Source organism: Apaloderma vittatum, unplaced genomic scaffold (genome assembly GCF_000703405.1).
Source record: "Apaloderma vittatum isolate BGI_N311 unplaced genomic scaffold, ASM70340v1 scaffold12587, whole genome shotgun sequence".
NCBI classification, from domain to species: Eukaryota; Metazoa; Chordata; class Aves; order Trogoniformes; family Trogonidae; genus Apaloderma; species Apaloderma vittatum.
In genome coordinates this window covers 26,766-54,204 of record NW_009727884.1, presented here as the reverse complement: position 1 = coordinate 54,204, position 27,439 = coordinate 26,766, and the positions used below count along the sequence as shown (strand labels likewise).

The 27,439-nt window shown below is 39.8% G+C and overlaps 1 protein-coding gene across 1 annotated transcript in view; it reads left to right on the top strand.

Annotated features, from left to right (window-relative positions):
* LOC104277280 (ankyrin repeat and sterile alpha motif domain-containing protein 1B-like) overlaps positions 1-27,432 on the top strand; it is a 51,640-nt gene extending 24,208 nt beyond the window's left edge. The window contains exons 5-9 of the mRNA XM_009873867.1: positions 1,692-1,763; positions 12,564-12,650; positions 17,202-17,339; positions 24,889-25,056; positions 26,307-27,432. Of these exons, the coding sequence (XP_009872169.1) occupies positions 1,692-1,763; positions 12,564-12,650; positions 17,202-17,339; positions 24,889-25,056; positions 26,307-26,417 (576 nt within the window). The 3' untranslated portion in view covers positions 26,418-27,432. The remainder of the gene's footprint in view (positions 1-1,691; positions 1,764-12,563; positions 12,651-17,201; positions 17,340-24,888; positions 25,057-26,306) is intronic.
* The last annotated feature ends 7 nt before the right edge of the window (positions 27,433-27,439 follow it).

The window sequence follows — 27,439 nt, the reverse complement described above, 5'->3', positions numbered from 1 at the left end:
AGGAATGCCCTTCATTCGTTCTTTTTGCTTGTAGTGTTGGTGTTGCTCACCCTTCCATTTATAATGCCTCTCTAAAGTGTTTCTCACTAATTGCCATGTTGGCTACTGTCTGCATTGAAATATTTATGCATTTTCTTGCAGGTCAGAGATGCCTGCAGTTCACAGTGTGAATTGAAGGCTTTAGAGAAAACATCTCAGTTTAGGTCAAGAGACCAGAGAGCTGAACCAGTACACTTTCTGTGCAGTTCCAGCTTGCATTCAGCTGTAACTGAGGTTATTTTTGATAGGTTCTTGTTTAAAATTAAGCTCATTCACTATCTGGTTCAGTCAATGTAGGCTGTTTCCAAAGGGAGTCAGTGTAGTAGAATGAAAGGGGTCAGGCAGTGGTGGTGGGCTGAGCATCCTCTGGAAAGAGACTCCTGCCCATGGCCCTTTCTCTTCTCCTGCAGCTCTCCTACCCTGTTCTCACCAGTGGCATGATTTTTCTTAGCTCCCGTGTTGCTCACTTAAGACTGAAGACTTAAGAAAAGCCACGGTGTTGTGCTGCAGTTAGAATGTGGAGAGAGACACCTCTGTGTCTGGGGAGGAGAAAGTGAAGGGTGGTCCTCTTTCCACAGTTAAGCCAGACTTGCATGTGACACCATATAGAAATACAGAAGCATCCTTTTTGTACAGAGCTGTATGAACACACGTGCATCCACAAGTGTACACACCTGGAGCATCTACAGGACAGACACAGAGCATGGCTCTGGCACAGCCCCAAGACTGCTCATTGCTAGGTGAGACTGACAGGGACGATGCAGCCAGCTCCATCCCTGGAGGAGCAGCGCCATTCCAGCGTGGTGTAGAGAGGTACTCAGACCCCAGAGAAACAAATCCAGAGCAGCAGAGCCTGCTGTCAAGATGTGGGAGGGCTCAAACTGCACATCAGCGAGTGATGTAGTGAGGAAGAGGAAGGTAGGCATGTGCTAGTGAGGCACTCGCTGCCTTGGGTACCCTTGGTGATGAGCAGACTTCTCTGAGAGCACAGTGACTTTCAGGTAATTGAGCCGGGACCCAGCACCAGCACCCCGCTGCTTCCTCTACCCAGCCCTCTTTCAGATCAGTAAAGGCTTCAAGGTAACAGTTTAGGGTCAGCCTTTTCTTAGGAAGAAACAATGGTTTAAAGTAGTTTTCAATCTGGATTTATTTTCTCTGCTGACATTGGGCTCTAATATTCACACATAAATCAGTTGCAGATTGAGTACACGGAGGTTAACATCACCACTAGCCTTCACGTCCACATGGTTGCACAGATAGCAACGTGAGTTTGACAGATGGCAGCTAAAAAAAAAGCAGATTCTCCATTTTTTAATCAAATAGCTTTTTTAAGATGGAATCTGTAGAATTTGCTTGTTGTTTGAGTGACTAAGGTGGTAAGCTAGATGTTCAGATGTCGTTTCAAAGGGCTGCATCTGATTCAATACGCTTGTTGCTGTGCATTCCTGTTTCCTAGGTTGATTAACACACTGGTTTAAATGATTTATCAGAGAACTGCATAGCAAAAAAAAAAATCCAACAACAGCTCTAAAGCAATATATTAAGCTGACTGCTACCACTATGGGATTTTTAGGCATTTTAAGTGTGTTTCTGCAGATGTTTATCTGTTCTGGAATTTTTGTTAAATTGAGTTTAATGGATTTTTGTTTTAGTATTTAGGTTCTATGCTGGTAAAAGAGTTAAGAGGCACGGAGTCGACACAAGATGCATGTGCAAAGATGAGGGTAAGTTAGTAAACCTACTCCTTTCTCTGTCATCATTGTATTAAATGATATCAACTTGTGATTTCTTGTACTATGTTCTTTTTGCTTTTGTAATATTCTGTTACTCATTTGTTTTCTGTTGCCTGTGCATTTCCATTGGTATTCAGTAGGAAGTCTATTCTGCCTTTTGTCTTAGTTTCAACTAATACCAAAATTTAAAGGCAGATTTTTATTTTGGCTATTATATCTAAGAAAAACCCAAATGTACACATTATGTTTTTTCTTGAATCTTCAGGTATGTTTAAAAGTACCGTCCACACACTTCAAATGTGCTCATATCACATTGCTTTTATAAAATTTATTATAAAATTTATAGCTCATATATGACAGTCTAGATTGAATTTACTGTGTGAAAATATATACAGGTAAATATACTATCATGTTACCAAAGCCATTTTTTTTCACATATGGTCTAATCGTACAGTCACATAGTCCTGTGGATGCTTTTACTCACATGAATATTCCCATTAATTTTGAGTTACTTGCATGCATGTTGATTGAAGGATGAAAAGGGATCTAATTCAGTTTCACCTAATGGTGGAAGAAAAGCTAGGTTTCCTTCAGACTGGTAAGAATGTGTTTTCCTGTGGTTTTTTGGCCTGATACCGCTTTGTAGAAAATCACGATGAGGCTCAGTCTATCTCCAAGAAGCATACTGCTACTGGAAACTCAAAACAGGCCACAGGCCAGCTACAGGGTTTATTCCCGACTGTAGAGGTAATAAAAATGCACCTGCTTATAGACATGGTGAATATACCATGGTCTGGCATGATTAATTAATGAAGAATATAATTGTTTGGTAAACTACCAAATGTGTAAAACTATGTAGATAAATGAGCAAAATGCTTTTTTTTCTATGGATCCTCTTTTATGCAAGATGCCCTGAGCACCAGACGTAGCGTTCAGATCAGTTAGGAACTGGAAGGCGTGTAAAATTCATGCAATCAAACAGCCCTTTCCTGTTGGTTACGTATCTGCAGCACACAGGCTTCTGTACAAGCTATTTTAGCTAAGGGCTGGCAATAATTCACACATACTAGATTGCCTGAATACCTGTGGCTTTTCAGCTAATTACATGCTAATCATTCCTTACCTGGACTTATACCCCTCAAAAAAAAAATAAAAACAACTTGACACAGAGGGATCTACAGTCACATACACATATTCTGGGCAATTAATTGAGGCTGCGAGCATACTATCTTCCAATCCAGGTTTCAGACTCTCAGTCTTAGCGGTTCAATTTTTTAGACATATGCCTGTACAGATTTTAGGGCAGAATTTGACACCATGGTAGCATATGACAACTTGAGTAAGTTATTTGACTGATCTAGGAAGTTTAACATCAAAAAAGTCAGTCTAAATAACTGATAGCCATTTTAAGATTTTTTTTTAAAGTAATAAATTCAGCAGATTTAGATTTTATACCTGAAAAAAATAAGTGGTTTAAAACAAATTTAAATTTTTTATAAAATTAATGGAGTTGCATTCATAGTCTATAGTGCCATCCAGAGCACTTACATAATACAGTGATGGGGTTTCTATAAATTTATTTTTCATATTCTCTTTTGAAGACAGTGTACTGTGAGAACGTTTATTTTCTGGTTTGAAGGGTTTTTTTACTGCAAAGAGGTTTGAGTAAAACAAGTTTTAATCAGGATTTCATCTATTCTTTCTATGTAGTCCTTTTAATCACATTTCTATTCAAGTTAGAAGCAAAAAACTTTGACTTAATGGGAGCAGATTATTAATTTAGCATAAGTTTCCTGGTGAGAAACGCTTACGTTCTTCCACAACTTTCTCCCTCTGGTTGTGTTCTGAAAGTTGGTGTCTATGACTTGGGAGTCCAGGCTGTTCTAAGTCATCTTGAAATTTGACTATGATGTTCATTATGGTATTTAAGTACTACTGGGTTGTCATTGAAAGTGTGTCTTCTTTTATAGTTACGTTTTGCTTTGAATGTACTGAAGGGGTCATTTCACTTAAATAAGTGAAAAGCTAGATATTTTATTTGATTGCTTCTCATTACTGAATTCTATTCACTTGTCCAGTGTCTTTAGAGTCAGTAAGATTTGTAGGGTTGTACTAATATAATAGAGCAACAGTTGTTTATTTCAGTTTGGTTTTTTTGTTTTTTCCATTCATATATTTCAAATCTATAGCACGTTGCAATCTGAAACGTGCTGGTGGGGGGGTAGTACATCAAATATATAGTCTTGTATCATGTTGAGGTCTTTCCCTGCAATTTCTTAATCTTTCTGGAATCAGTTTCATACTGGGATTTTTTAAGGAGAATGTACAAAAATTCAGTACCTAGTTTTTCTGTTGATGTGGCTTTGGCTTCTCCCTCTTTAACTTAATGCTGCTCAAAAAAGTCTTGATATTCACTGGATGCCTTCCAGTTGGCAGATGCACAGGGAAGAAAGCAGCCTATCAGTGGAAAAAAAAGTGTCTCGATCTTCCTTATTCATAGATCCAGAGAAACAACAAAACTGACGTGTTTGCTGACTGCAGATCCCTCATTGTTAGCTGTAGATGCTTCCTGCACTTTCAGTTATTGCAGTTTATGGTTTTGGTTCTCAGGGGACATGTCATGTGGATATCCCTTGCGTCTCTGCAGAGGGGCTTACAGCAGCCTCCTCTTCCAGCCTAAGAGTGAAGAGAGATCCTAAATTTTCCATAATGTGGGAAAAAAGCAACCAAACAAACAAAAAAAAACCCCAAACCTGGAAGCCTCTATCTTAATAACTCATCTTGGCTATCCACTGTGCTTCTGAGCATGGTGCAGCAGCGTGCTCTGGCAGGGAGGATGATGGATTTGTTTGGTGAAAATCATGCAGATGGGATAGATTGAGCTCAGCATGGGCATCAAGGTTATCCATGCTTTTTGTTCCCACCCAAATTGCAGACTTTTGCAGCCATCCAAAATTGCAGATATTTGGCAAGAACTGTGCCTATTAGAGGGATTATACTTTTTTTTTCCATTCATATTTTTGCACTCCAAGGACGGATTTATATTTTATGATTCCTTACTTGTTTCCAGCTATTTTCTCTCACAAACTCCCTCGGCAGTAGGCAGCACTGTCTCCTTATCTCCATTCCCCACCTGCTGTGGACTGACCTTTGCTAGGTGGAGATTAAATCTTGCTGTCCTGGCCAGAATAGGTTTATTAATTATATTGGAGAGATGGCTTCAAGAACTTAAGAGTTTTCATCTTTCTCAGCGTGGCATAAGAAATATTACAAGTGGTGTTTTTAGATTACTGCCTTCACTTCAAAACACCATTGGAACACGAAGCGAGAGTAAAACGTGTTTACATCAAAATAAAGAAAAGGAATAAGGTTTAATTGGACCTAGTGAGAGACTTGTTCTCTAAAGTAGACTCTGTCTGACGTTTACACATCTGAATTCCTTGACCAGAACAGAAAGGGATGGTTTTATACCTGCTGGCATGAGCACAGCAGCAAGGTAGGCTCTTCCCTTGCAGTCATGTTAAATCACCAGTGTTGCATACACCAAACTGTGCAGTCTGTACCAATCAGATATTTACTGCAGCAGTAGGGAATTTAGATTTTGTTCATGAATCCTGCCACTTTCCTGAATATTATGTATCTTTAAAGGTTTTCTTGTTAGGAAAGAGGTTCTTACATTTCAAGTCAAAGTTCTGGGGAATGAGCAGCATAATTCTGTTCACAAAGCAGGTGTTTAAATATCTTGCTGATTTAAGACCAAAATGTCAAAGTTGGAATTGTTACAAAACCCGCTTCCCTTATCTCTGGAGAGGAAGATGAAGCAGAGTTGACTCACTGAAAATAGGCAGGGTCTGGCACATTCCATCGTCATTTCTTCTTACATAAGGGAGGAGGACCTGGATATAGATGCCAGTCCCCTTTTTTCTGCTAATCCCTTTCTACTTTTCCGTCTCCAGTTTGTTTCTCCCCCAAAAGCAAAAGTGTCCTCTGTTGGCCTCCTAGTGAAACTAGGCGGGCAACTGCAATGTCAAATACTCAAATACTGTAGTTGAGAATTTAGATTTTTCAGTCTCTATTCTCTTGGGACTTTGTAGCTCTGACTGTCTTGTGTGGCCACTGCTATGGGAGAGACTGTAGTGGAACAGGTGCATGGATATTACTCAAAAGGAAAAAAAGGTGTGGTGGGAGGTCTTAAAGATGTTCAGTCCTTATGCACATCCACATCATGCCACCCCGTGTTCTTCAGAGGAATGTATGTCCTTGAACCCTGTGGCTGAGAGGACTCCAGGGTGCAGGAGTGCTGTGCTGCCCCTTCAGCAGCAGATATACAGATATTGTAAAAGCAAAAAACTTCTCATTTTCAAGTTGATGAGTTGCAGGTGCATCCTCAGTGCAATGTTCACATTAATGATGTAGCTTGGAGGCATCTACTAATTGTAGAGAAGTAAACAGTCGTGTACCACAGGGATTACAGATGCTGTCTTATTCCAAGAGGTATTATGTCAATGATGCATTTTTGAGCCTTTTATACTGAGAGAAGTCAATAAATACTTGTTACAGGGCAGATTGTAGTTTCAAAATTGGCTTCAAACCTAACTAGTTCAATATGAACGTTCACTTTTTACTTTGATTTCATCTCATGCGTGATATTGTCAAAGTGATTCACTCAAAAGGAACTGTTTAACAAGGCTTCATAAGCCTTAAATAAGTAACAGACTTAAGGGTATGATAGTAGATGGTACCAATATAGATTTTGAAATATGCAGTCTGATGCCATTTGGAATTAATGATTGCTACCAGTATGGGAAAATGTTCAGGTTCTTATAGTGAAGTGGATACCAGTGCATAATGGAATAAAAGTGCCAGCTACAGTCTTCAGGTAGCTACTGAAAAACAGTATAGGACAAAATTAGCAGATTCACATTTGCAAAGGTAAAAGTCAAGATGGAATCTTGAGATTTTAGAGACTAATAAACTTGTACTCAAAATTTATGTGTGGAATTGTTAGTGACTTGGCATAGTCGAATAATGTCTTTTTACTGTGTATTTGCAAGAGTGAGTATAATTACATATGCACGAAAACCTAAAAATGAACATTGGTTTCATTTTGGCCACTGTATGAAGGCGGAGTAATCCAGTTGTAAATGTATATATAAGTACATGAAAGTGGTCAACGTGGCAAAGTAGAAGTACCAGCATGTCCTGTTTCCTCTCAGGGGGAAATAAATAGATGGGATGAAAGCATTTTGCTAGTGGGCTGGATTACACCATGTGCTACAGGATATCAAGTGGATGTGTGAGTATTTTACTCAGACACCATTCTGCGCATGCTCCTGAATTTCTTATTCAGCTGCTTTGTGGGGGGTACGTGTGTGTGTGCACAGAGATACCACATTTCGTACACTGCAGGACTATTCTTTGCTGTATTAGTGCTCTTGGTTCTGCATAGAACAAGGTATTGCAGTACAGTCCTGTCTTGAAAGGGTTATAGATTTTGTATTTGCATGTATTTGCTTTTCAAAAATAAACAGCTGGTTGATATCACTTTATCTGTAGAACAAAATCCTCTGCCTCGCATGCTGTTGTTAATTACCTTGATTTGTTAGGCACACTGTCTGGGTGGATCTCAAATTAGTCGAGTTTTAGTTTTTATTCTAAATAAACGTCTAACAGTTCTGCACAGCCTTTAACTCAAAATCAAAATGCTGGTGGAAATACTTTGCTCACTTAAGACAATTTGTAGTACTATGCTACATAAATCTGTTTAGAGTCTGCTTTTGAGTATGGTGTGTGTTTTCAGTGAAACTGAAGAAAATTCATAAACAAGATCAGAAGCAACCTTGCACTGCTCTCTCTGGCACCACAGCTCTTGCATCCCTTTATGACCAGTTTCAAAGAGAGGAATTGGGAGCAGCCCTGGCCAAGGCTGTTCAGGAGTTTGGCACTGTCCTGCCTGATGGCAGCAGTGGGTTCAGATGCAAATCCAGAAGGGTCTTAAATCCAGACTTTTATTTTAAAAGCAAGCACTGTAATAACTATGCAATTGTGCAGAAGTTGTCTTCCACCTCCTTTTAGTGGACAGATCTCCATTCTGGGTGCTGGGGATCCATTCTGGGTGCTGAGGGGATGAAGCAGCTTCATCACAACAGCTGCATCAAAGTATGGGCCAGGCTGCTATACTTGATATTCTTTATTCTGAAGAAAAATAGGCTTTATGTCTTGTGGGGGATCTGGGAGAGCTGAACATATGTCATGTTAGATTTAGGACGGTGATGCTTTCTTCCATGTTCCTGTGTCTGCAGTCAAATGCACTTTATGGTTGTTGAGTTACACGTGGCCTCCTTCCACAGAGTCGTTTACCTGTCTGGTGGGAAGTGTTTCAGAAGAGGGACAAAAGCTCAGACTCTCTGGTACTGCAGAAGGTGCAGAATTAAGATTCCTCCCTGCGGGAGCAGTGCACCTGAGGAGACAGGGCACGCACATCTGTCCTTATGTAGCTGACCTGCGGATCAGAGGCAGGCAGTGGCAGCAAGCCTAGAGTACACTTGCTGTTCGTCCAGATGATTCTCCTGAAGAAGTGTGTTAAAACAAAGAGCCAAAGTTACGGTCACAAACGATGGAGTTCATAGGGACTACGACCAGTTCCAGGCTAGTGAGCACTTGCCCAGAGACAGGGTCCTGTCACTGTGATTGCTTCTACATGAGATAAACTCTAATCCTGCTACTATGATATGAACATGCCTTGGAGCATTAGACCATATGTCAGCATGCACATGACATGCAATGCCAGCCTTCAGCTGCGGCTCCTATAACTTTGGCTTGAGTCCATGTGCTTCCCATAGAGGCACCAGATGGACAAGAATATTTTGTCATCTTGCAGTTGATAGAGTGGCTAGAACCTGAAAAGCCCAGAGAAAGGAGACACTGACTCCTGTGTCCCACCCTCTTCTCAGATTCTGGTCACAGGTGTAGGCAAAGATGCCCACTTGGCCTGCACAGAGGTGAAATGTCTGACCATGAAAGCTGTGGGACTTCATCTCAGCATCCTAGAATTAAGAGCCAAACCGCCCACAGTGCCTGAGTGAATGGTATTCATATAATATCTCCGAAAACTCAGGTTACACATCCTGGCAGCCACCTGCTCCATTAAGAAGAAAGGTACAACAGGCAACTATTATGAGCTCACTAGGACAAACTGGTGAAGTCTGGAAACAGCTTGGAAATAGTAGTTATATGGTGAACTTCAGTTACTGTATCACTGGGAGTCGGGCAGGGGGAGTAGAGTTGTGTATTTTTCATGATAGCACTGTCACAGTAGGGAAGAATGTTATTCCACTGCCCAACAGTTTGTTGCACTTGGGGTGCAAGTGCAGGATTGTGTGCCAAAATCGTATTTCTACACTGGACTGTAGTCTTCCAGACCACCTTTGCACAAGCCCTAGAGTTTGTATGATTTGCAAGCCGATAAGGAACATCCCCTGCTCCGTTACCAGCTGAGACAGTTTGGCTTAATAAATTAAAAATGTCCATCAGTCTCTGATTCATTTCCTAGTTTGCCAGCTATAATTTAATAGTATCTTGATGAGCTGTTTCACTCATACAGTCTTCTGGCAGTTCATGACCTCGATTAAATACTAAAGATCAGCTCTGCTCTAGACAAACCCAGGTGAATGTGGAGCAGATAAGGAAGATGATTAAATTACAAACTACTGGTCTAGATGAAAGAGGACTTGCAGATGGTTAGTACAACATCGCCGTGCCAACAGAAAGCTTCACCTGTATGGCAAATCGAAGATAGTGCAAATTAGACCAAAAAGCAAATATAAATGAACTTTGTAGCTGTGTTTGTATAGTGTGTTGGAGGAGAAGAGGAATTTTGCTGCTAAGGAGGCGAGGAAGGAGATAATTACAATAATCAAAATGGGAGACAAAGAGCTCCTGAGCATAACTGTCAGAATAGAAAGACAGGACAAAAGTTGGATGATTGCAGGGTTGCCAGATGATTAAAGTGATGTTGTGATATTTGTGAATATTTTGTCTGGTTATGAGCATATGCGGGGTATATTGCTTGTTATCCTGATAGATGTATGTACTGCAGCTTCCGTACAGTCACTGTCATGCTTTCTATGCATTGAAATCGAATTTTATGACAAGGCTCATTTGAGATCCATTGTAGAGACACACACACAGATGTATGTACTTGCTCAGCTTTTGGCAGGGATACCCTTCCTTTCTCCACTCAGTTCAGAGACAGGCAAATCAGATTGGTGTCTTCCTTCAGGTTTTGTTAGATTTTTCAGGATGTTTTACCATTTAAGCTTCTGTTTTGTAAAAGTTCCTAGTCTTGTGGGTGAAAGGAGCTTTCTCCAGGATAAATTGACACCTGATTGTCATCCTGAGACTCTTGTCATTTGATACCAGGAGATGAAACAGTCCTCTCTAATACAAGGATGGATGGGGTTCTCCTTGAAACTTTAGAGGTTTTAACCTTCATGGCACAGACACTAATTGCAGAATGCAGCTGGATCTGTAGCTTTGAATTTTATGCTGGTAAAAATGGACTATCTTTTGATTCTGGAAGGAATGAGATCTGATAATGAGATTTGATGACAGGTCTTTTCTTTTTTGTTTGTATTGCTCTTTAGTGTTAGTATCACCTATTTTTCAGACATATTTTTTTCAGATACAGTCAGTTTTTCAAGCTTATATTGGTGCTGCTTTATTTTTCTTGAAAAGTACAGAACCACTGCTGCTACTTTTGTTCAGCTGGTCTAGTGATTTTCCTAGGTGCCAATTCTAGACTTTTCCTTGGGTTTACACTCTCATTCTGTGTGCTGATGTTTCTTCAAATTTAGTTGTAACTGAACTTACTCTTTCTTTTCTTACTTCTTTCTCAAGAAGATGTTTGATCGATCTTTGTGATTGTTTGTGGATACTCTCATGAGTGATTCTCTGAACTTTACCTATTTTATTTATCTACAGTAGTTTTGTGTAGAATAGTCTGGTTTGTTATTGCCTTCCACCTTAAAAGAATTCAAATCAGCTCTAAACTATTATGCCGTATTTCATTTTTTGGTTGGTTGGTTTTGGGATCGTTTTAGTAAATTTCATCTGTAATCAACAGGTTTTTCTGCAGAGAACATAAATCTATCCCAAATATTTGCCCAATATGTTCATCAGGCAACATCTTTGCTGCGTGCATCATGTTGAAGACGCGCAGGAGTAGACTAGCATAATCATAAAAATAGCCTTACAGGGAGACGTGAACTGTAGGTAAGAGAACCTGGCACCGAGGGAATGCAAGATAAGCCTTCGTGTTAATTCATGTGTAAAGCAGCTTCGCGTAGCAGCTGCACTTGAGGAAGTGCAGACGGTCAGACGTGACAAGATACAAGATTGGACTGACAGATTGACTGGCAGGGCTAGAGGGCTGCAGGGATACCTCAAGTCACAGATACAACTGCGAGAAGGCAAGGGGGAGAAATATTTCTGAATAACAACTGATAGCAGCAAAGAAGCAGTACTGCGAGAAGTGCCACGCTGTTGTTTTTTACAGCTGAGAAGGGCAGGAGGAGGGGAGAGGAGGCAGAAGTGAAGGGGGCATATCCAATAGATGTCTTAAATATGCATGTTTTGAGAAAGCCCTGATTATATGACTGGTCTTTTTAAGTCTGGCAAACTTATTTCATTCTCTTCCCACTGTACTAGGAAAAAGGAGAAATTTCACCATCCTCACAACAAACTGTAAAGCTTTTTAGTTTTAGCTATAAGACAGCTATTTCGAAAGCTGAGAGCATAGTCAGCTCAAGAAAAAGTCAAATATTTCACAGAATCACAGAATGTTAGGGGTTGGAAGAGACCTCAAAAGATCATCTAGTCCACCCCCCCTGCCAGAGCAGGATCACCTACAGTAGATTGCACAAGAACACATCCAGGTGGGTTTTGAATGTCTCCATAGAAGGACACTCCACAACCTCCCTGGGCAGCCTGTTCCAGTGCTCCGTCACCCTCACAGTGAAAAAGTTTTTTCTAATGTTTTTATGGAACCTCCTATGTTCCAGCTTGTACCCATTGCCCCTTGTCCTGTCATTGGACATCACTGAGAAGAGCCTGGCTCTGTCCTCTCGACACTCCTCCTTGACATATTTATAAACACTAATGAGGTCACCCCTCAGCCTCCTCTTCTCCAAGCTAAAGAGACCCAGCTCCTTCAGCCTTTCCTCATAAGGGAGATGTTCCGCTCCCTTCACCACCTTGGTGGCTCTGTGCTGGACTCTCTCAAGCAGTTCCCTGTCTCTCTTGAGCTGAGGGGCCCAGAACTGGACACAATATTCCAGATGTGGCGTCACCAGGGCAGAGTAGAGGGGCAGGAGGATGTCTCTCGACCTACTAGCTACTCACCTTCTAATACACCCCAGGATGTCATTGGCCTTCTTGGCCATGAGGGCACAGTGCTGGCTCATGGTCATCCTGCTGTTCACTAGAAACCCCAGGTCCCTTTCCCCTACACTTGTCTCCAGCAGGTCAGTCCCCAACCTGTACTGGCACATGGGGTTATTCCTTCCCAAGTGCAAAACTCTACACTTGCCCTTGTTGAACTTCATAAGATTTCTCCCCGCCCAGACCTCTAGCCTGTCTAGGTCTCTCTGAATGGCTGCACAGCCTTCTGGTGTGTCAACAACTCCTCCCAGTTTTGTGTACCTTTTGTTTACCTTACGTATTTTGCCAGAAGAAAAGCACTGTTCTCGCAACGCAGCACAACTCTTATTGGCATCTTCATTTTGATTTCAGAAGTCTACAGAACAAATGAAGAAAGTACCAACCATTGTCCTGTCTGTCTCTTACAAGGGAGTCAAATTTATTGATGCAACAAATAAGGTACGTGCAACTGTTGAATATTAGTTTTTATTGCTCACAAATAGGAATACCTATGAGGTTGGCTCTGTAAGAGCACTAGGACAGAGAGGGGACAGAATTGCACGCTCTTTCTTCTCTGCCCTCCTAAATGGATGTAATCTCATTCTCCAGAAACTCAGTCTGGAGCATGAGTGAAGCAGCTTTAATGGCTCATCTGAAGAACATTGTGTCCAACCTTCTACCGTTAAAGGGCAAGCTTATCACAAGACATTCAGCAGGCAGCCTTTGTGGAATCCTTTACTGTAGTCTTCCCTATATAGTTCCTTAAATATGCAGAATATATATATATTTATCCATTTGCATAATTTTGGCCAAGAAAAAAAACCTCAATGAATAATAAAGATGCAAAGTTTTATCCAGGGCCAGTCATTGTTAGAAAAAGAGACATGAGCGTTCAATGTTTTTTTCAAATGTCAGAGCCTCTCTGAGAGCTGTTTTCCTGATACTGGCCATTTGATTTCCTGAACTGCAGCAACTTCTTAACAGTTGTTATTCCATACTTTTTTCATCTTCCTGTGTGGTAGTGCCCCTGTGATTTGTTTCTTACTTTTTAAAATGCATCCAACATCTTTACAGAAAGAAAAAACACAAACAAAAGCATAAATTGAGAGATCAGAGAACTCAGTGATGGATGGAGCAATGGGTTATTGCTTAGCCAAAGTAAAATGTACATGCTCTGTAAGCAGGAGTAAAGTAATGCATGAATTTCTCTTCTTCGGATGTCTAAAATGACAAGAAAATGCAATCCATACTGATCCTTGCATATGAATAAAAAAGAGATTATCTTTTCTGTTATGTGACTAAAACTCACTAAGCAATATAAAAAATAAATCTGACAACCCAGCTACCTGACCAGGTTAATAATATATATAACTGCTTTGTGTTGCTGAACATTCAGACTGCACGATCCATCTACCCCAGTATCTGTCAAACTTGCCAAATCAGTTGGTTTTTAGAAGTGTTTAACTAGAACTGGGTTCTAAGTGAAGGAATGAAAGCAGATTTGTGAACTTGTGCTAGACTTTGGAAAACATGTCTAGGCTTAGAAGATGGCATGAAAGAAAAACATAGGTGAAGTTACTGTTATGTCAAGTCTGGCCTGTTTGCCAGAGCAGAGAGGCCAGGGATTCCTGTCAGCTCCTTTTTCTCCCATTGATTCAGAACTAAGCTTCTACAACCCTCATTTCCTTTTTGTTCTCTGATGTACAGGGTGTAAATCAGGATGTTGTAATGTTATTAACTCTAACTTGGATAAGGCTGTTTTCAGCTCTTAATTCTCCTCTGTAGTGTAAAGGATGTAACTGCAATGTTCGTGGGTTTACACAAAAAAATCAGGAGGACAAAAGGAACTTCTGTATCTCTTCTTACAGTGCATATAATCTTACATAACATGGGAACTGGAAAGAAGTTTGGCAAAATGCCTTAGGTGGCTCTGTACCAGTCCCACTGAAATCTCGTGCCTAGTAGTGCGATAGATGTGTTTGATGGAAGTAAATGATGCCACGGTCCTGTGTTTGTTCTCAAGTGGTAGATTGCTTTCTCTCCAGTTCAAAATCTGCACTGCCTTTCCCTTCTGTAAAAACCAGGTAATAGCCTGCAACTCTCCCAGGAGCATTGTTATCATCCTTGTCCACAGTGTGCTGTACCCAATTCCTTCAAGACCCAAAACAGATTAGCGCTAAGGTGAGATTTGTACCGCTTCCATATGAGCTTATAGTTGACAGCGCTGGGCACCACTTAGCAATGAATGCATACTTTTTTTAATAACAAAACTAGCGAGCAGTTATGTGCTTGTAAACTCAGCTCTCATGGCTGTTCATCCTTTTCCTTTATGCCACCAAGCTAAGAATTTGTATTCCAAGTCGTAGCAGGCAAAGCTTCAGGTGACAAAGGGGCCCTGACCTCATTCCACGACAGCTATTTCAGTGGCGCCTTGAAGCTTGGCATGACACCACTTTGACATGACACCATTTCTTTGCAAGTGAGGCCAGAAAGGAATTGCTGCTTAGGAGAAAGCACAAACTTGCAGAATTTTCTCGTGGGTCACAGCTCAGCCCTAACTTCTGGGTGATTTCTGCCAGGAGGAGGATTGGCTGACAGGAGGGAGGCAAGCAGAAGGGAGGCTGCCGAGGAAAATGCTGATCTCTCCGAGGTATTTCCTTGGCAGAGCCAGAACTGACTTGCAGCTTCCCTGCTTTTTTGCGAAGCGCCGGAGGTTTCTCTTGCCAAACCGAGTGACAGTTTTTAGAGCGACGGCTGTACAGTGTCAGTCAATGCCTGAGGAGTGCACCCAGAACAGCGAGCTGGTTTGTAGCCTTGTAATTTCTCCAGAATAAGACTCTGAGTCTGCTGGAGTAGTGACCCTAGGAAAAAACAGACCCATGCACTGAAAATGTGTTTGGTTTTCAAAGGAGATCACAGAGGATAGGTACCCCATAGAAGTTAGGGAAAAAGCACAATTTCAGTGCTAATTTTCACGCAGAAGATTTAGTTTAGGTATGCTTGATTTTCAGCGAAACAAACTTGATATGGGTATGCTTGCAAACTTCACTTGGTTTAAAGTTAAAACGTTAAAATAACCTCCATGGGTTTTGACTACAGCGCAAAGCCCCATGTCAACCACAGGTCACCTAGGAAAAGTTCCAGCAAGGCAGAGCTCTGTTCACAAACGCTGCATAACTTCAGGTAATTACTTTGTGGCTCATGATTTGGCACAAGTACTTCACATGATTTTAAGCCCTTTCAAGCTTTAATTCTTTTTGCTTTCTAAACTACAATGTTTCCAATACAACAGCAACAACAGCGTAGATATCTATGGATATCTAAATCCCTGGTTTTGGTAAAATTGTAATTCTCATCAACATCCTTACTGAGGGTAAAAGTTATCAGTTTGAGAACAAAGAACGTAAAATGCTTAAAGTAACATAAAAAGCCAATGATTGTTAAGCAGAGATTATACATGTCGTTACAAATTGGCATATATTGAAACATAAGCAGTGGTTTTGTCATTGTTATGAATAATGCATTAAACAGAAATAATCAAGTAGGTTGCAACAATTTAAGAGTTAAGAGGATTATTTCACTTCTTCAGTAACAGTTTCCTTATCTTGGTTTTCCCATAATTTGAAATTTGGAATGCTTTCTATTAAGATTTTTCCTATGCTATGATTTCTTCAATTAGATATATTAATATGTCTTTTTGAAAACTTGGCATCTACATGCAAGGGGGGAGGTTGCCACTTAGCAAATGAAAGAGGATATGGCAAAGCATCTTAAGTGACTTAGTTGCATACATTTCCCATTCTTTAAAAAAAAAAGGGGGAGGGGGGGAGAAAGGAGATGGGAGAGAAAAGGGGGGAGTGAGAGAAAAACAGAGCCACTCAGGGATTGTTTTAACTTTGCTGCTGAGGTAGCAGCAAACACTACAGATGTCATGTGTTCCGTGATGAAGTAGCGATGCCGTGCTGTAGCAGACTTCTTTGCTTTGGGGTTTTGTGGAAAAGCCAGACTGCAGCCAGCAGGGCCACAGCTCAGAAAAGTGTATAAACTAACCGTTAAGTAAATTCATGTTCAGTGAATCATTCTTCTCTTTAAATCAGTCATTTGAAATGCGTGTGTTGCTGAAGCAAGGCCTAATCATAAGCCACTCTGCAGTATCTTCTTCTCTGGCTTCATGGTTCCTTTGGCCTCGACACAGTAATTACATATCAGCAATTTATGCAGTGAATATTCATAATTTTCTCCAAAGCTTTAAGACAGCTTTTTTTTTTTTTTATTATTTCATCAGACAGACATGCCCCACCTCTTATCTCAGTAGACGCTGTAGCTTACATTGGCTGTTGCAAGTAGTGTTGCTCGGTGCATGAATGGTTTAATTTTTCTACATCTCTCTTACAGGATGCTGTTTTCAGTAAGTGGAGAGAAGTTGCCTCCTGTAGTTACCTTTTTACTAAGCAGAAGCCTTTCAAGAGCTCAGGGTTTAAATTATAAGTGAAGTTGATAGTTTTCCTCTTGAAAAGGTATAGCTGAAATTTGTCAAACAACACTTGCTAAAACCTGGGTATTGAGCCTGTTGGGTTCACCAGATCCTTTCTGTCAGTAGATGGAAACAGTGTCGTGTAGTGATCATTATACAGAAAACTAGCAGCGCTGTAAGATGCTCGTCTAGTGCTTTGAAACTGTATTTACAGCTGTATGCCAGGAAAGATGTCTCTTTGTCATAGGCTACTGAATAAACTGTACAAAACTCAAGCAGACTCATAGGGAAGGCTCTAGAATGTAATTGTTTCCTACCAGATTATTGGCAGTTTTAGATATCATTGGAGAGAGTCAAAATTCCAATGACCTATATAAGATCACATGTGGCATGTGTTAAAAATCTCTTCTCAATATGAAAATTTGGAAACAGTTCAGTACAGCAGATAGGCATAAATGCAAATCTTAAAACACATGTTTTATGGCTCTTGTACATTTAATTCCTAAATTGATTGAAAAATATTTTTTTTTAAACAGAATATTATTGCTGAACATGAAATCCGTAACATTTCCTGTGCTGCACAAGACCCTGAAGACCTTTCTACATTTGCGTACATCACTAAAGACTTGAAGACTAATCACCACTACTGCCATGTATTCACTGCATTTGATGTGGTCAGTTTGTAGAAGATACTTCATTTAATAGTTTTTTGTAATAGTAATAGTTCTCTAATTCTATTAAACCATTTTGAGGGTATATGGTGATTAATGGAAGGTATCATTCATTTACCACATGAAAAGACTAATCTACTACGGGATAGGGAAAAGGACATTTCTGGAAAAGAGCAGAGATTTTTCTTTGATATTATCTCATTTCCCATGTGAAATAACTCACTTCTGTAATCTCATCTGTTGACTGTAAACTTGGCAAGTAGCTTTTCATACAAATCTTGACACGTGATTCTTCTAACCTAAGCTATAACTTTCCAAGAAATTTGTAACCAGGAGGTTCAGCCACCCATTCTGAAATCTCAGAGCACACCAGATAAACAGAACAGGGTCAACATACATTATATACGATGCTCAATCCTGCTAAGAGGTGGGTTGAGGAACTAGCCAAAACTAAGTTTGCAGAGGGTCCTGCTTTTTTTGATGGCGTCACACTGCCTGTGCTGTCAGGGATGATTTGGGGTCATCCAGCCTTTCAGCTTTTACCATCCTGGGTCCATCTCATGGCAGCCAACAAGAGGTGAAAGGGGTTGGACACTTCCTTCTGGGGCCCCTTTGAGCCTGGACACGTCCCACCTGTGTGAAGCAGAGGTGGGCTGCTCTTTGTACCACATAGTCAGATGTTACCACCCTAAGTGATTTCTTACCCTGCTGTTCCATGACTTTTATTATTTCAGTATTAAGCTGGATCGGTCCCAGTAAATCAAACATCTCTCTAAACTTTGTTTAGACTTTTTGACACTATAAACTGGAAAACTGAAGTTTCCTCTGCAGGTGTATAGAGAGCGTATGAAAAGTTTTGTGCTTGCTTTAACCAGAGAACTAAAACACAGATCTGACAGAGACCACACAGGTAGCTAATTAGCTGTCTCAAGAGGTCCTAGGAATATTTGGCTGCCACACTGAATCTGAAAGATTTGAAACATCTGTAGTAACAGAGATCTCTGCATTGTCCTTTCTGTGTTCCTGCGTAAGAGGTTACCCCTTGTAACCATCAACATATTATCATCATCATCAGATGGTCCTTCTGTTCTGCTCTCTGTCATATCAGTGGGAGTTTTAGCTTAACAAGTAATGCAGGTATGGCATTTTGGGAAATTTTATTTTAGCAGAACCTTTCCTGTTTCAAAAAGATGGCTTTTATTTTGAAAATAGCAACGTAATGCTTTACTCTTACTTCCTTGTTCAAGTCTTCTTGCCTAAAAAATCTCAAAAAAGTTATTTCATCAGAAGTCCTTACAACTGTTATTTTGATGGAAAATGAATAAGTTCTTATATTTATGCTTCTCAGATGCTGATGCACAGCCTACAAGTGTTTCAAGAAATCATGAACGCACATCAGTTAATCAGTCATGTGGTTTCAGCTAAATCCGGTGAAATAAGTAGTGGCTCTAATTTTTAGGACTAGGAGGGCTTATTGTCAAAAATTTCAGGAGTACTTGCCCTTTTAATTAAGCACAAGAGAAATTTAAGATGCTATAAAAACTTTAAAATTATTCAAGAAAAAGTATTTTAATGTAGTATAATGTGTATGAATTCTTGAAACATGCTTACATGACTATAAATAAGTTGAACCAAAAAAATAGAGATATCTGAACGGAGATATTTTATTTGAGACTGAGAAATAGTCAACATTGAAGAGCAATAGCAAATAGGAGAGGTTAAATAACAAGATATACAGGATGGTAAGTTAGAAGGAATTTTAGCACTTTAGTTCAGTGTTTTTGTTGTTTAAATTGTGTGCTGGCATGTTAATGTCCACAGGGAGTAGAAGGAAATTCAAATTGTGTTAAAAATAGAAAGACCATGGTCAACAAGATGTTACATTATATAGATTTTGGTGATAAGTGAATCAACTGAAATTAGACTGATTGAATGAGGTTATTATTTCTTCTGATCCATTTGAATACTTCTTAATGGTTTCAAAGTACCGCAGTTTCATTTATAGCTTTAATAATCAAGCACAAACATAGACCCAGGTATAGCAGATGAAATTCACTTTCTCCATGTTTGGCAAGGAAAGAATTGTGATCCAGGAATAATTACAATGTTTTGCTCGTTTCTCATACCTTAGGAGGAGTATTTTAATACCCCAAGCACTTTAAATGGCTATTTTAAGCAATACAGAAACTTTAATGTCTAACTGTCTTAACTTAGTTTTTTGCTGCAACATAATCCTCAGTGGGGTGTTACCTACTCAAATATTCTCTTTTTTGTGTTGTTTTATTTCTCAGGATCTAACATTTTTGATGCAAGAACAAGCTCTGTAAAAAACAGCTATTCAGAACGCAAGCATAGAGTAAATTAAATTTTCTGGTTAAAGCCTAACACTTATGTTAGCCTCATCTTCCAGTTTTGTAATAGAAATAATCCTACCCATTTGTCAATGGATAGAAGTCCAATCACGATTAGAAGAATAACATTTAAATGGTAGAAATCCACAATAAAATATAGAAAAGATACATCTGAAATCATATATATTACGATAATACAATATATTGCAATGGCATGAAAAAAAATCACTCTCTTAGGTCCTTCAGTTCCTCAGGAAATGTGGGCAAGAAGGAAAACATTTTAGTGTAGTCAACTACCATCATTGCTGATACTTACTATTTAGGAGTGATTGTACATGTAACTTGTCTACTCCAAGTTAAATTTTGTAATCAAAACTGCAAAAACTTCAGACTTGATTAAAGAATATTGAAGGGGACAAGGTTTGGAGGAAGAAGAAGATTTATTGCTCAATGTTTGAAATCCGCTTCACTCTCATTCACTTATAAAGCAGCCCTAAAACTACCACCAAAGGATTCTCTCTGGAAAAACAAACTATGATAACCGTTCCTATACCAAGTTCTGGTTCGTATAAGAGGAATCAAAGTATTTTCCATCAGATATTCCTTCATGGCACCTATGAATAGAAGACAACTGGGATAAATTAGAATGATTTCTGCTCTTGCTCATGCCAAGGATTAGGCTGATGCTCTGCAGAGCACAGAAACCTTTTTCTTCTTTTCTGTATTCTTTTGTCCTCTGTTGCACAGATTTAAGCTGGGTAAGAATTTGAAACCGCTTGTATACCTGCCTAGCAGAGGAGAAAAAGCATGCCTTCAGGTCTCCGATGTTCTGTTCCTTGCCGTCTTCCAGGGAATTAGGGGACTTTATAAAATTTTTCTCTGTTCATAGGATCACCCAGGTACAATCAGTGTGGCATCCACATGTCTCCAGAGCAGAAAACTTACTTCCTTCGCAGTACTCAAAGACAGCGTGTCCAGACAGTTCCCTCTCTGGGGCACGTTAAATGGAATGTGTAAAACCATTTTAGATGCTTCTGGCAAACTTCCTGAGATGGATCTCATTTAGGTACAAGATGCTTTCAGCTCATGAGCAAATTAATCTCTCATCTATGTCAATGACTTCTGCAACAATATGGAAGACCCACTTTGAAGGTCTGTTTCCATCTCTCACATTGCATACACCATATTTTTACGTGCCATATTAAAAGAGAGGGGTGGGTTCAGAAGAGTTTGCCATCCGTGATTGCTTTAAGTCCATAATGAGAAAGACTCAAGAATTTGAGTTTCAGGAGTGTCTGATCATGAAAGCCTCATGCAGCACAGGAGTCCACAGCTGCTGGAAACAAAGGCTGATGCATTGGAAAGCACAGACAAATGCCCTTTCCAGATCCACCCAAAAGTAAAAGATCTGTGATCTGGAAGGGTGAAGCATATGTACACTTAGCAGTGTAAATGTGTATGTACGTCAGCTCTGCATCTCTCAAAACTCCCATTAATATTAAGTAACTTTCCCTTCTGGTCAGGCTTTTCTAGTAGAAATCATCAACATTTGGCCTCGAAGACTCAGGTATGACTAAACAGTAGGCAACTGCTTTTATCCCAGAGGATGGATATTTTCAACTGTGTTAGGATTTTCTCAGATTTTTTCAAGTAAAGATTCCATATACTCTGTTCTGCTCAATTTTGCCAACTGCAATTTTAAGTTCAGTATCTCGAACGCAGCACGTCCTAATTGACATTCCCACACATCCGATGTGATGGGTAGCTCACATTAATCATCTGTGAGACTCCAAAGAAAGCCTCTTCAGTAAATTCAGCCTTCAAAAAAGAACAGATTTGACAGTGATCTCAAAGAAGGAAAAAAATCAGGACCTAAAAGCCAAAATCCATAAAATGCTCATCAAAAGTGCTTTCCCAAAAAGGCAAAATGTTATTTTTTTTCCAAAATATCCTTTGCAAGTGATTTTTCAAGATTTTGTAGCTCAAGAGACAGAAATCTTACTCTCTTTCTTAACATATTCCTGAAGCCCACAACATAGCTTTATAGAAGCATGAAAATACAAAGAAGCGGCGCTTCCCGCATCTTACACGGTAAAAGGTCAAGCAGTTAAAATGTAAGAAAAAGATTAACCCCTGTAATAGGTTGGCTGAGTTGAAGCAGCTGAAGCTTCCTGACTCAGACTTGTACTGAGGCATTGAATTGTAACATTATGTGGCAAACAAGGCAATTGACCTCAATTTCTTATTGCACAGAATTTGTTGTTTAAAGGCATCTGCTTACTCACTTTCCTTCACGTGCTGAGTAAATGATGGGCTTGTAGGAGCTTCAGCAGCACCACGGTCCTAAAAGTTTTGCCTCCTTTCTAAGGAGCTTGCTGGGGTGCTCTAAGGGTCAGTGTCTTCTGCAGTGACCAGGGATATACAACTTTTGTGCTCACTGTCTTTTAGGGAGGCAAACCTCTTTTCTTCCTTTTATGCCACATGTAAAAAAAATTCAGGTAGTGTCCTCACTCCATCAGAAGAATTTCCATGACGGATTTTGGGGTTTGATTTTTCCACCCCCAATCCCCAAGGGAATACTGCTCTTACCTGTCTCGTATAGCTGCTGCAAGAGTCTACACCAACTTTAATCCTCATATTCCTTTCCCAATAGTACAGATGAAAAATTTCTCAAACTAAACTTACTTCAGCTTTTTTTTAAAAAATATTTTTTAGCTATTTTAAATTTTATAAAGTACAATTTTAAAGCCCTCCTTACCTTTGTTGGCAGACTTTGCTTCATCAAGGCTCTACTGCAGTACACAATGCATGGGATTTATGTCCAAGTTACAGTTCAGCTTACATATTGAATAGTGAACAGAACGGTGAATGTTTTATTTGCTTTATTTCGCATATTTATTAACTGTAGAAACAGCTACATGTTTCCCATGGCTTTTCAGGCTCCAGGCAGGCCTATTTTTTCACTGTACAGACTGCAAAAGAAAACAAATTGTAGTGGCTTCTGATGAGAAGCAGGACCCAGACTAGATTTATGGCTCAGCATGGTAAACTCTCTGCACATCTCCACTCTTATCTCAGAGCTTTTCAGGCCAGTGCCCATTTTGTATGTCGCACTGGATGGCGCATTTTCTCAGTCCCACTAGTATCACAGTCTGCTTTTACTCCAGGCCATTACTACATTGATGTATTCCTTAGAAATAATAATATCCACTCGAGGCAATCCCTTGATCATATAATACACTATCTTACTGTCACGACAGCTGATTAAGATGTCTTGAGAATAATATTCTTCTCCTACTAATAGGCACGCTCTGTTTCAAATTATATTATTCTGTACGTATTTAACAATTACACTTGTGTTGGTCTAAATTCCATAGCCAGCGTTCTGCTAAAAGGCAGGGCACTGTATAATAGTCTCTTTAGTCTTTCCTTTGTTATTCCACTGGCAAACTGCATCCCCAGTGTTTCTCACTCCTGGCCACTTGCCTCAAGTTAAAGGGGAAACTACTGCTATCAAAACAGGCAGACATTTTTTATTTGGGAAGCTATGAAACTTTGGCGAGCTCAGTGTTGTGACTGCAGTCGTAACAGCTGAGAGCATATCCCAGTGGAGGAGTATAATTGTTTCTGTCTGACCTAACGACAACCAGAGTTGGCACCTTTATAAGAAGTTCTTATAATGAGCTAAATATGCTGAATTTAGCCTGTACTATCTCAATATACATGTGTGATAACAGCAGGATGGAATTTCCTTGTGAGTACAGGGAAATTACACTGTAGGGCATGAAATAAAATGTTTATCCTTTAAAATGCATCCTAACGATTGAGGGGCAGATAATGTGCTTCCCAGTGTCTGGCATTGCTTTCTGGCTTATCGCAAACTCAACAGTTAGACTTGACTAGCTAAAGAGATAATCTCATTTAAAATTATATCACAAAACTTGTGGGAATTTTAAGGGATCATCTAGTTTCAAAGCAGTGCAGGATTGCTTCCAGCTATTGCCTACGGAGGTTGATGAAGGACTTCTGAATTAACTTCTGAATTAACTTCTGAATTACATCAGAGACTTATGAATTATTCTAAGGAGACCATAGGACATAAGGAGGCAAGCCTGCACGCTTGCATTTACTCTGCAGGAGTTCAAAACACTATTGCAAAGTTAGTAGCCTAGAAATAGGCTGTAGTAGGAGCCTAGAAATAAATATACCAAAACAAACCCACAAACGGGAAGAAAAATTACCATAGAAATTTGCTCACAGTTTAGATTAGGGTCAAATTTGGAACTCGGCAGCTGCTTTTTCACTGATGGGAAGCCACACTGAAATAATATTTATACCAACCTCCTGGCTCCTCATGCATGCTTTGTAAACCTTTCAACAGGTTTTCTTCCGCATTTGGAAAGAGAACTTAAGAAATTCTAACTATACCAGCCAAGTGGTCTTAGTCTTAAGACCATACATATTAACCCTTGTCCCTGCCTACAAGAGTATCCTGACATGCCAGTTTAAGCTCAAACATTTTCACTTCTGAAAAACAAAACCAGGAGAAGGTTTCCGCTGCGCCTGTAACATGCATCCAAAGCGGAGCCACTGACTTTTTGTGCATACAGAGGTGCCCTGCACCCGTGGAAGCAGAGCGTGCCCTTCCGATGTCTCCTTTTTGTCCTTTTGGAAGCATCACCCCAATGCTGCATCCTCTTGCTCCGCAGTTTGGGAGGAGCACGGAGCACCCTGAGGCGCACGCCTGGGGAAGCAGCGCTGGAGGAGGACGTGCCAGCAGAGGAGTTCTGAAATAGGGCAAGGCTGAAACGTCAGATAGGTGCTGTAGTGCAAGGTGGGTGGGATTGTGAGAGCCACAGATGTGGGGTGAGCTAGGAAGGCGTATGTCGGGGGTTTCTAATGTGTTTGTTCTAAAAAGGAGGTGACACCCACTCACCCACTCTTTTTGTGTTTAGTGAGGCAACAGCTTCAAGGCTTTTAGAAGTAATTACTTTCAGTACAATAAATTACATTTAGATTGCTTTTAATCAGCGATAAATCAAATGACAGATGTAAATATTGCAGAGACCAAGGAAGTTATTACCAGCATGATTTTAATTATTTACGTTACAAATCACTTCTGTAGACAGTGCTTCCACACTTCATGTATCTGACGATAATTCAACATCACTCCAATTTTAACTGTTTCTCTTTTGTTCCAGAATTTAGCTTACGAAATCATCCTTACACTAGGACAAGCATTTGAGGTGGCCTATCAGCTTGCACTACAAGCACGGAAAGGGGGCCATTCTTCAACCCTCCCAGAAAGCTTTGAAAATAAACCCTCCAAACCTATTCCCAAACCACGTGTTAGTATTCGGAAGTCAGTGGTAAGTAGAAGGTAGTTGAGCATACTGAATAAATAAGTAAATAGATAAATAGATAAATAAACAAACAAACAAATAAATAAATAAATCAGCTATATAGTTAAGAGGTTATATACAAGAAGCTGTATCAATAAGTGTACCTGTCAAGTCAGAAATAGCCCATGTCTCAGCTGTGCCACCTCACCTCATCACTCGGTAGAGCTGTGTTGCTGCAGCACGGGCAGGCATTTCAAACAACTGCTCATTTCACATTCCTCCAGTTTAAGATGTTTCCTGGCTCGTGTTGTGCATATGTGTTTTCTAGTAATTGCAGAGCTTTAATTGATTCAGTCTAAATCCAATGTATTGTGCTTTTTTAAGTGCTGAGGATTTCAACCTGTTCATACCCCTAAAACTCTGTGATTGTGTGGACTTGCCCGATCTCCTGTTGAGAAATAAAACCCTCACCAAACTTCTTTGGTACACAATGACTGCATACATATCCTAATCAAATTACAAATCCAGATCAATTTACAATTATTTTGGCAGACCAAGCAACTTCTTTTCTTAATTCTTTCCTTTTTTTGACCCTTGGCAGATCTTCCTGTTCCAAAACTGGGATCCAGTTTAACTTTTCAGTATTTTCTTTGGAATCCCAAATTCCTAAGAATCGAAGCTCATTGGAGCCTGCATATTGATGGTCTTTAAAGTGCCCTCCTGAAGTGCATAGATGAGAGAGAAATACTCTTTTATGGCACAGCTTTTAAAAAAATAATGAAAAGTATTTTAAATCAAGTGAGAATACAGGCACAGAGTGACTGGGGAGAAATGACTGCACACCGTATCATACTTGCTATAAAGTGAGAATCATATGCTGTGGTACTTAATTATTGGATGGAAGGAAGAGGGGGAAAAAAAAGTATGACTGCACACTTTTTCATCCATTGCCATAAAATCTTCCTCCGTAAAATTTTAAGGCAGAACGTTTCCTGACACCATCACCTGTCTCAGCAGCAAAAGGCCTTCTTGGGATCAGGCATGGCTTTAACCAGCTGAGATGCCCTAGAGCTTAGGGCTGGGCACAGCTCTGATCTAAATGGGAAAAAGGGAGCAACCATGGGTGCATGGGAGTGTAGACCACCACACTCGCTGCTGTAGGACTTTGTCAGTGCAGGATTTGCATTTGTGTTTTATTAGTGTAAAGAAAAAACTGGTGCTGGAAGTGCTGTGCACGGAGATGGTAACCCGTCTGTATGTTTGCTTTTGTCTCACAGCAGATAGACCCGTCTGAACAAAAGACTCTTGCGAATCTACCGTGGATTGTTGAACCTGGACAAGAAGCCAAAAGAGGCATTAATACCAAGTATGAAACTACAATTTTCTGATACAAAAACTGTCCCCCCCCATTCCTTGTTGTGCCTTGCACGCCAAGCAGTCACAGCACAGCCTTTCCTTTATGGCAACATTTCAACCCAGCAGAGAGGAAGACTGCACTGTATGAGTGGCCTTGTAACTAACAAAAAAAAGGCTGACAGTCATTTCTGGTGATGTTCTTCTTCCTGCAGCACTGACAGAAGAATGACACTATATGAAGACTTTTAAAATTACAGTCCACAAGAGGAGTGAGAAACCTTATTTTTCACGCAGTTCTCCCTTGTGACTCTGCCACAGTGCTTTCTTTGATTTCTTATTTTAGAATTCTACTTTTTAAAAAAGGAAAAACAAAAACAAAAGGTCTCTAAACTAATACTGATGCTGCCTACAAGTAGAATATTTGATTGGTTTTTTTATTTAAATCTTGGCAGTTTTTAATTGAAATAGAATCAGAATTAATAAATAGAGTATTTGTGAAACCGCTGAATTCCTTAATAATTACTGTGTTGAATAAAGAACTCCTTAAAGTGACAAGAAATTAGGCACCCTGATTTCTGTGTGCGCTGGTTTTATATGTAATCATTGATGTCCTTTGATCCTCTACAGAAACAGGAACCTCTTGCATTGTTACAAAGGATCAGAGTTTTATGAATGGTTAGTAAAAGGTATTAATGCACAGAAAACATTTATTAGATATTTTTATGGAAGAGAAGTACTATAGGAAAACATATGAATATTTATGGAAGGAAGCCAGATAAACTATGACAAATACTGTTTATTTTAAGGTTAAGTCAACCACTGCTATTGCAGCATTATGAAATTTATAAGAGTTGTAGCATCAGTGCACTGATGTTCCATGTGATCAGTCTGGAATGAAAGTGGAATGGTCGTTCTACTGCACCTACATATAGTTTATGCAGTTCAACATCGCTATAGCCATGAATTCTATGAGTATTTTTAGAAAATAATCTCAGTGGTTCTAAAAAAAGTCCAACCTATGGATTTTGTTATCAAGATTTCTGTCACAGAAAGC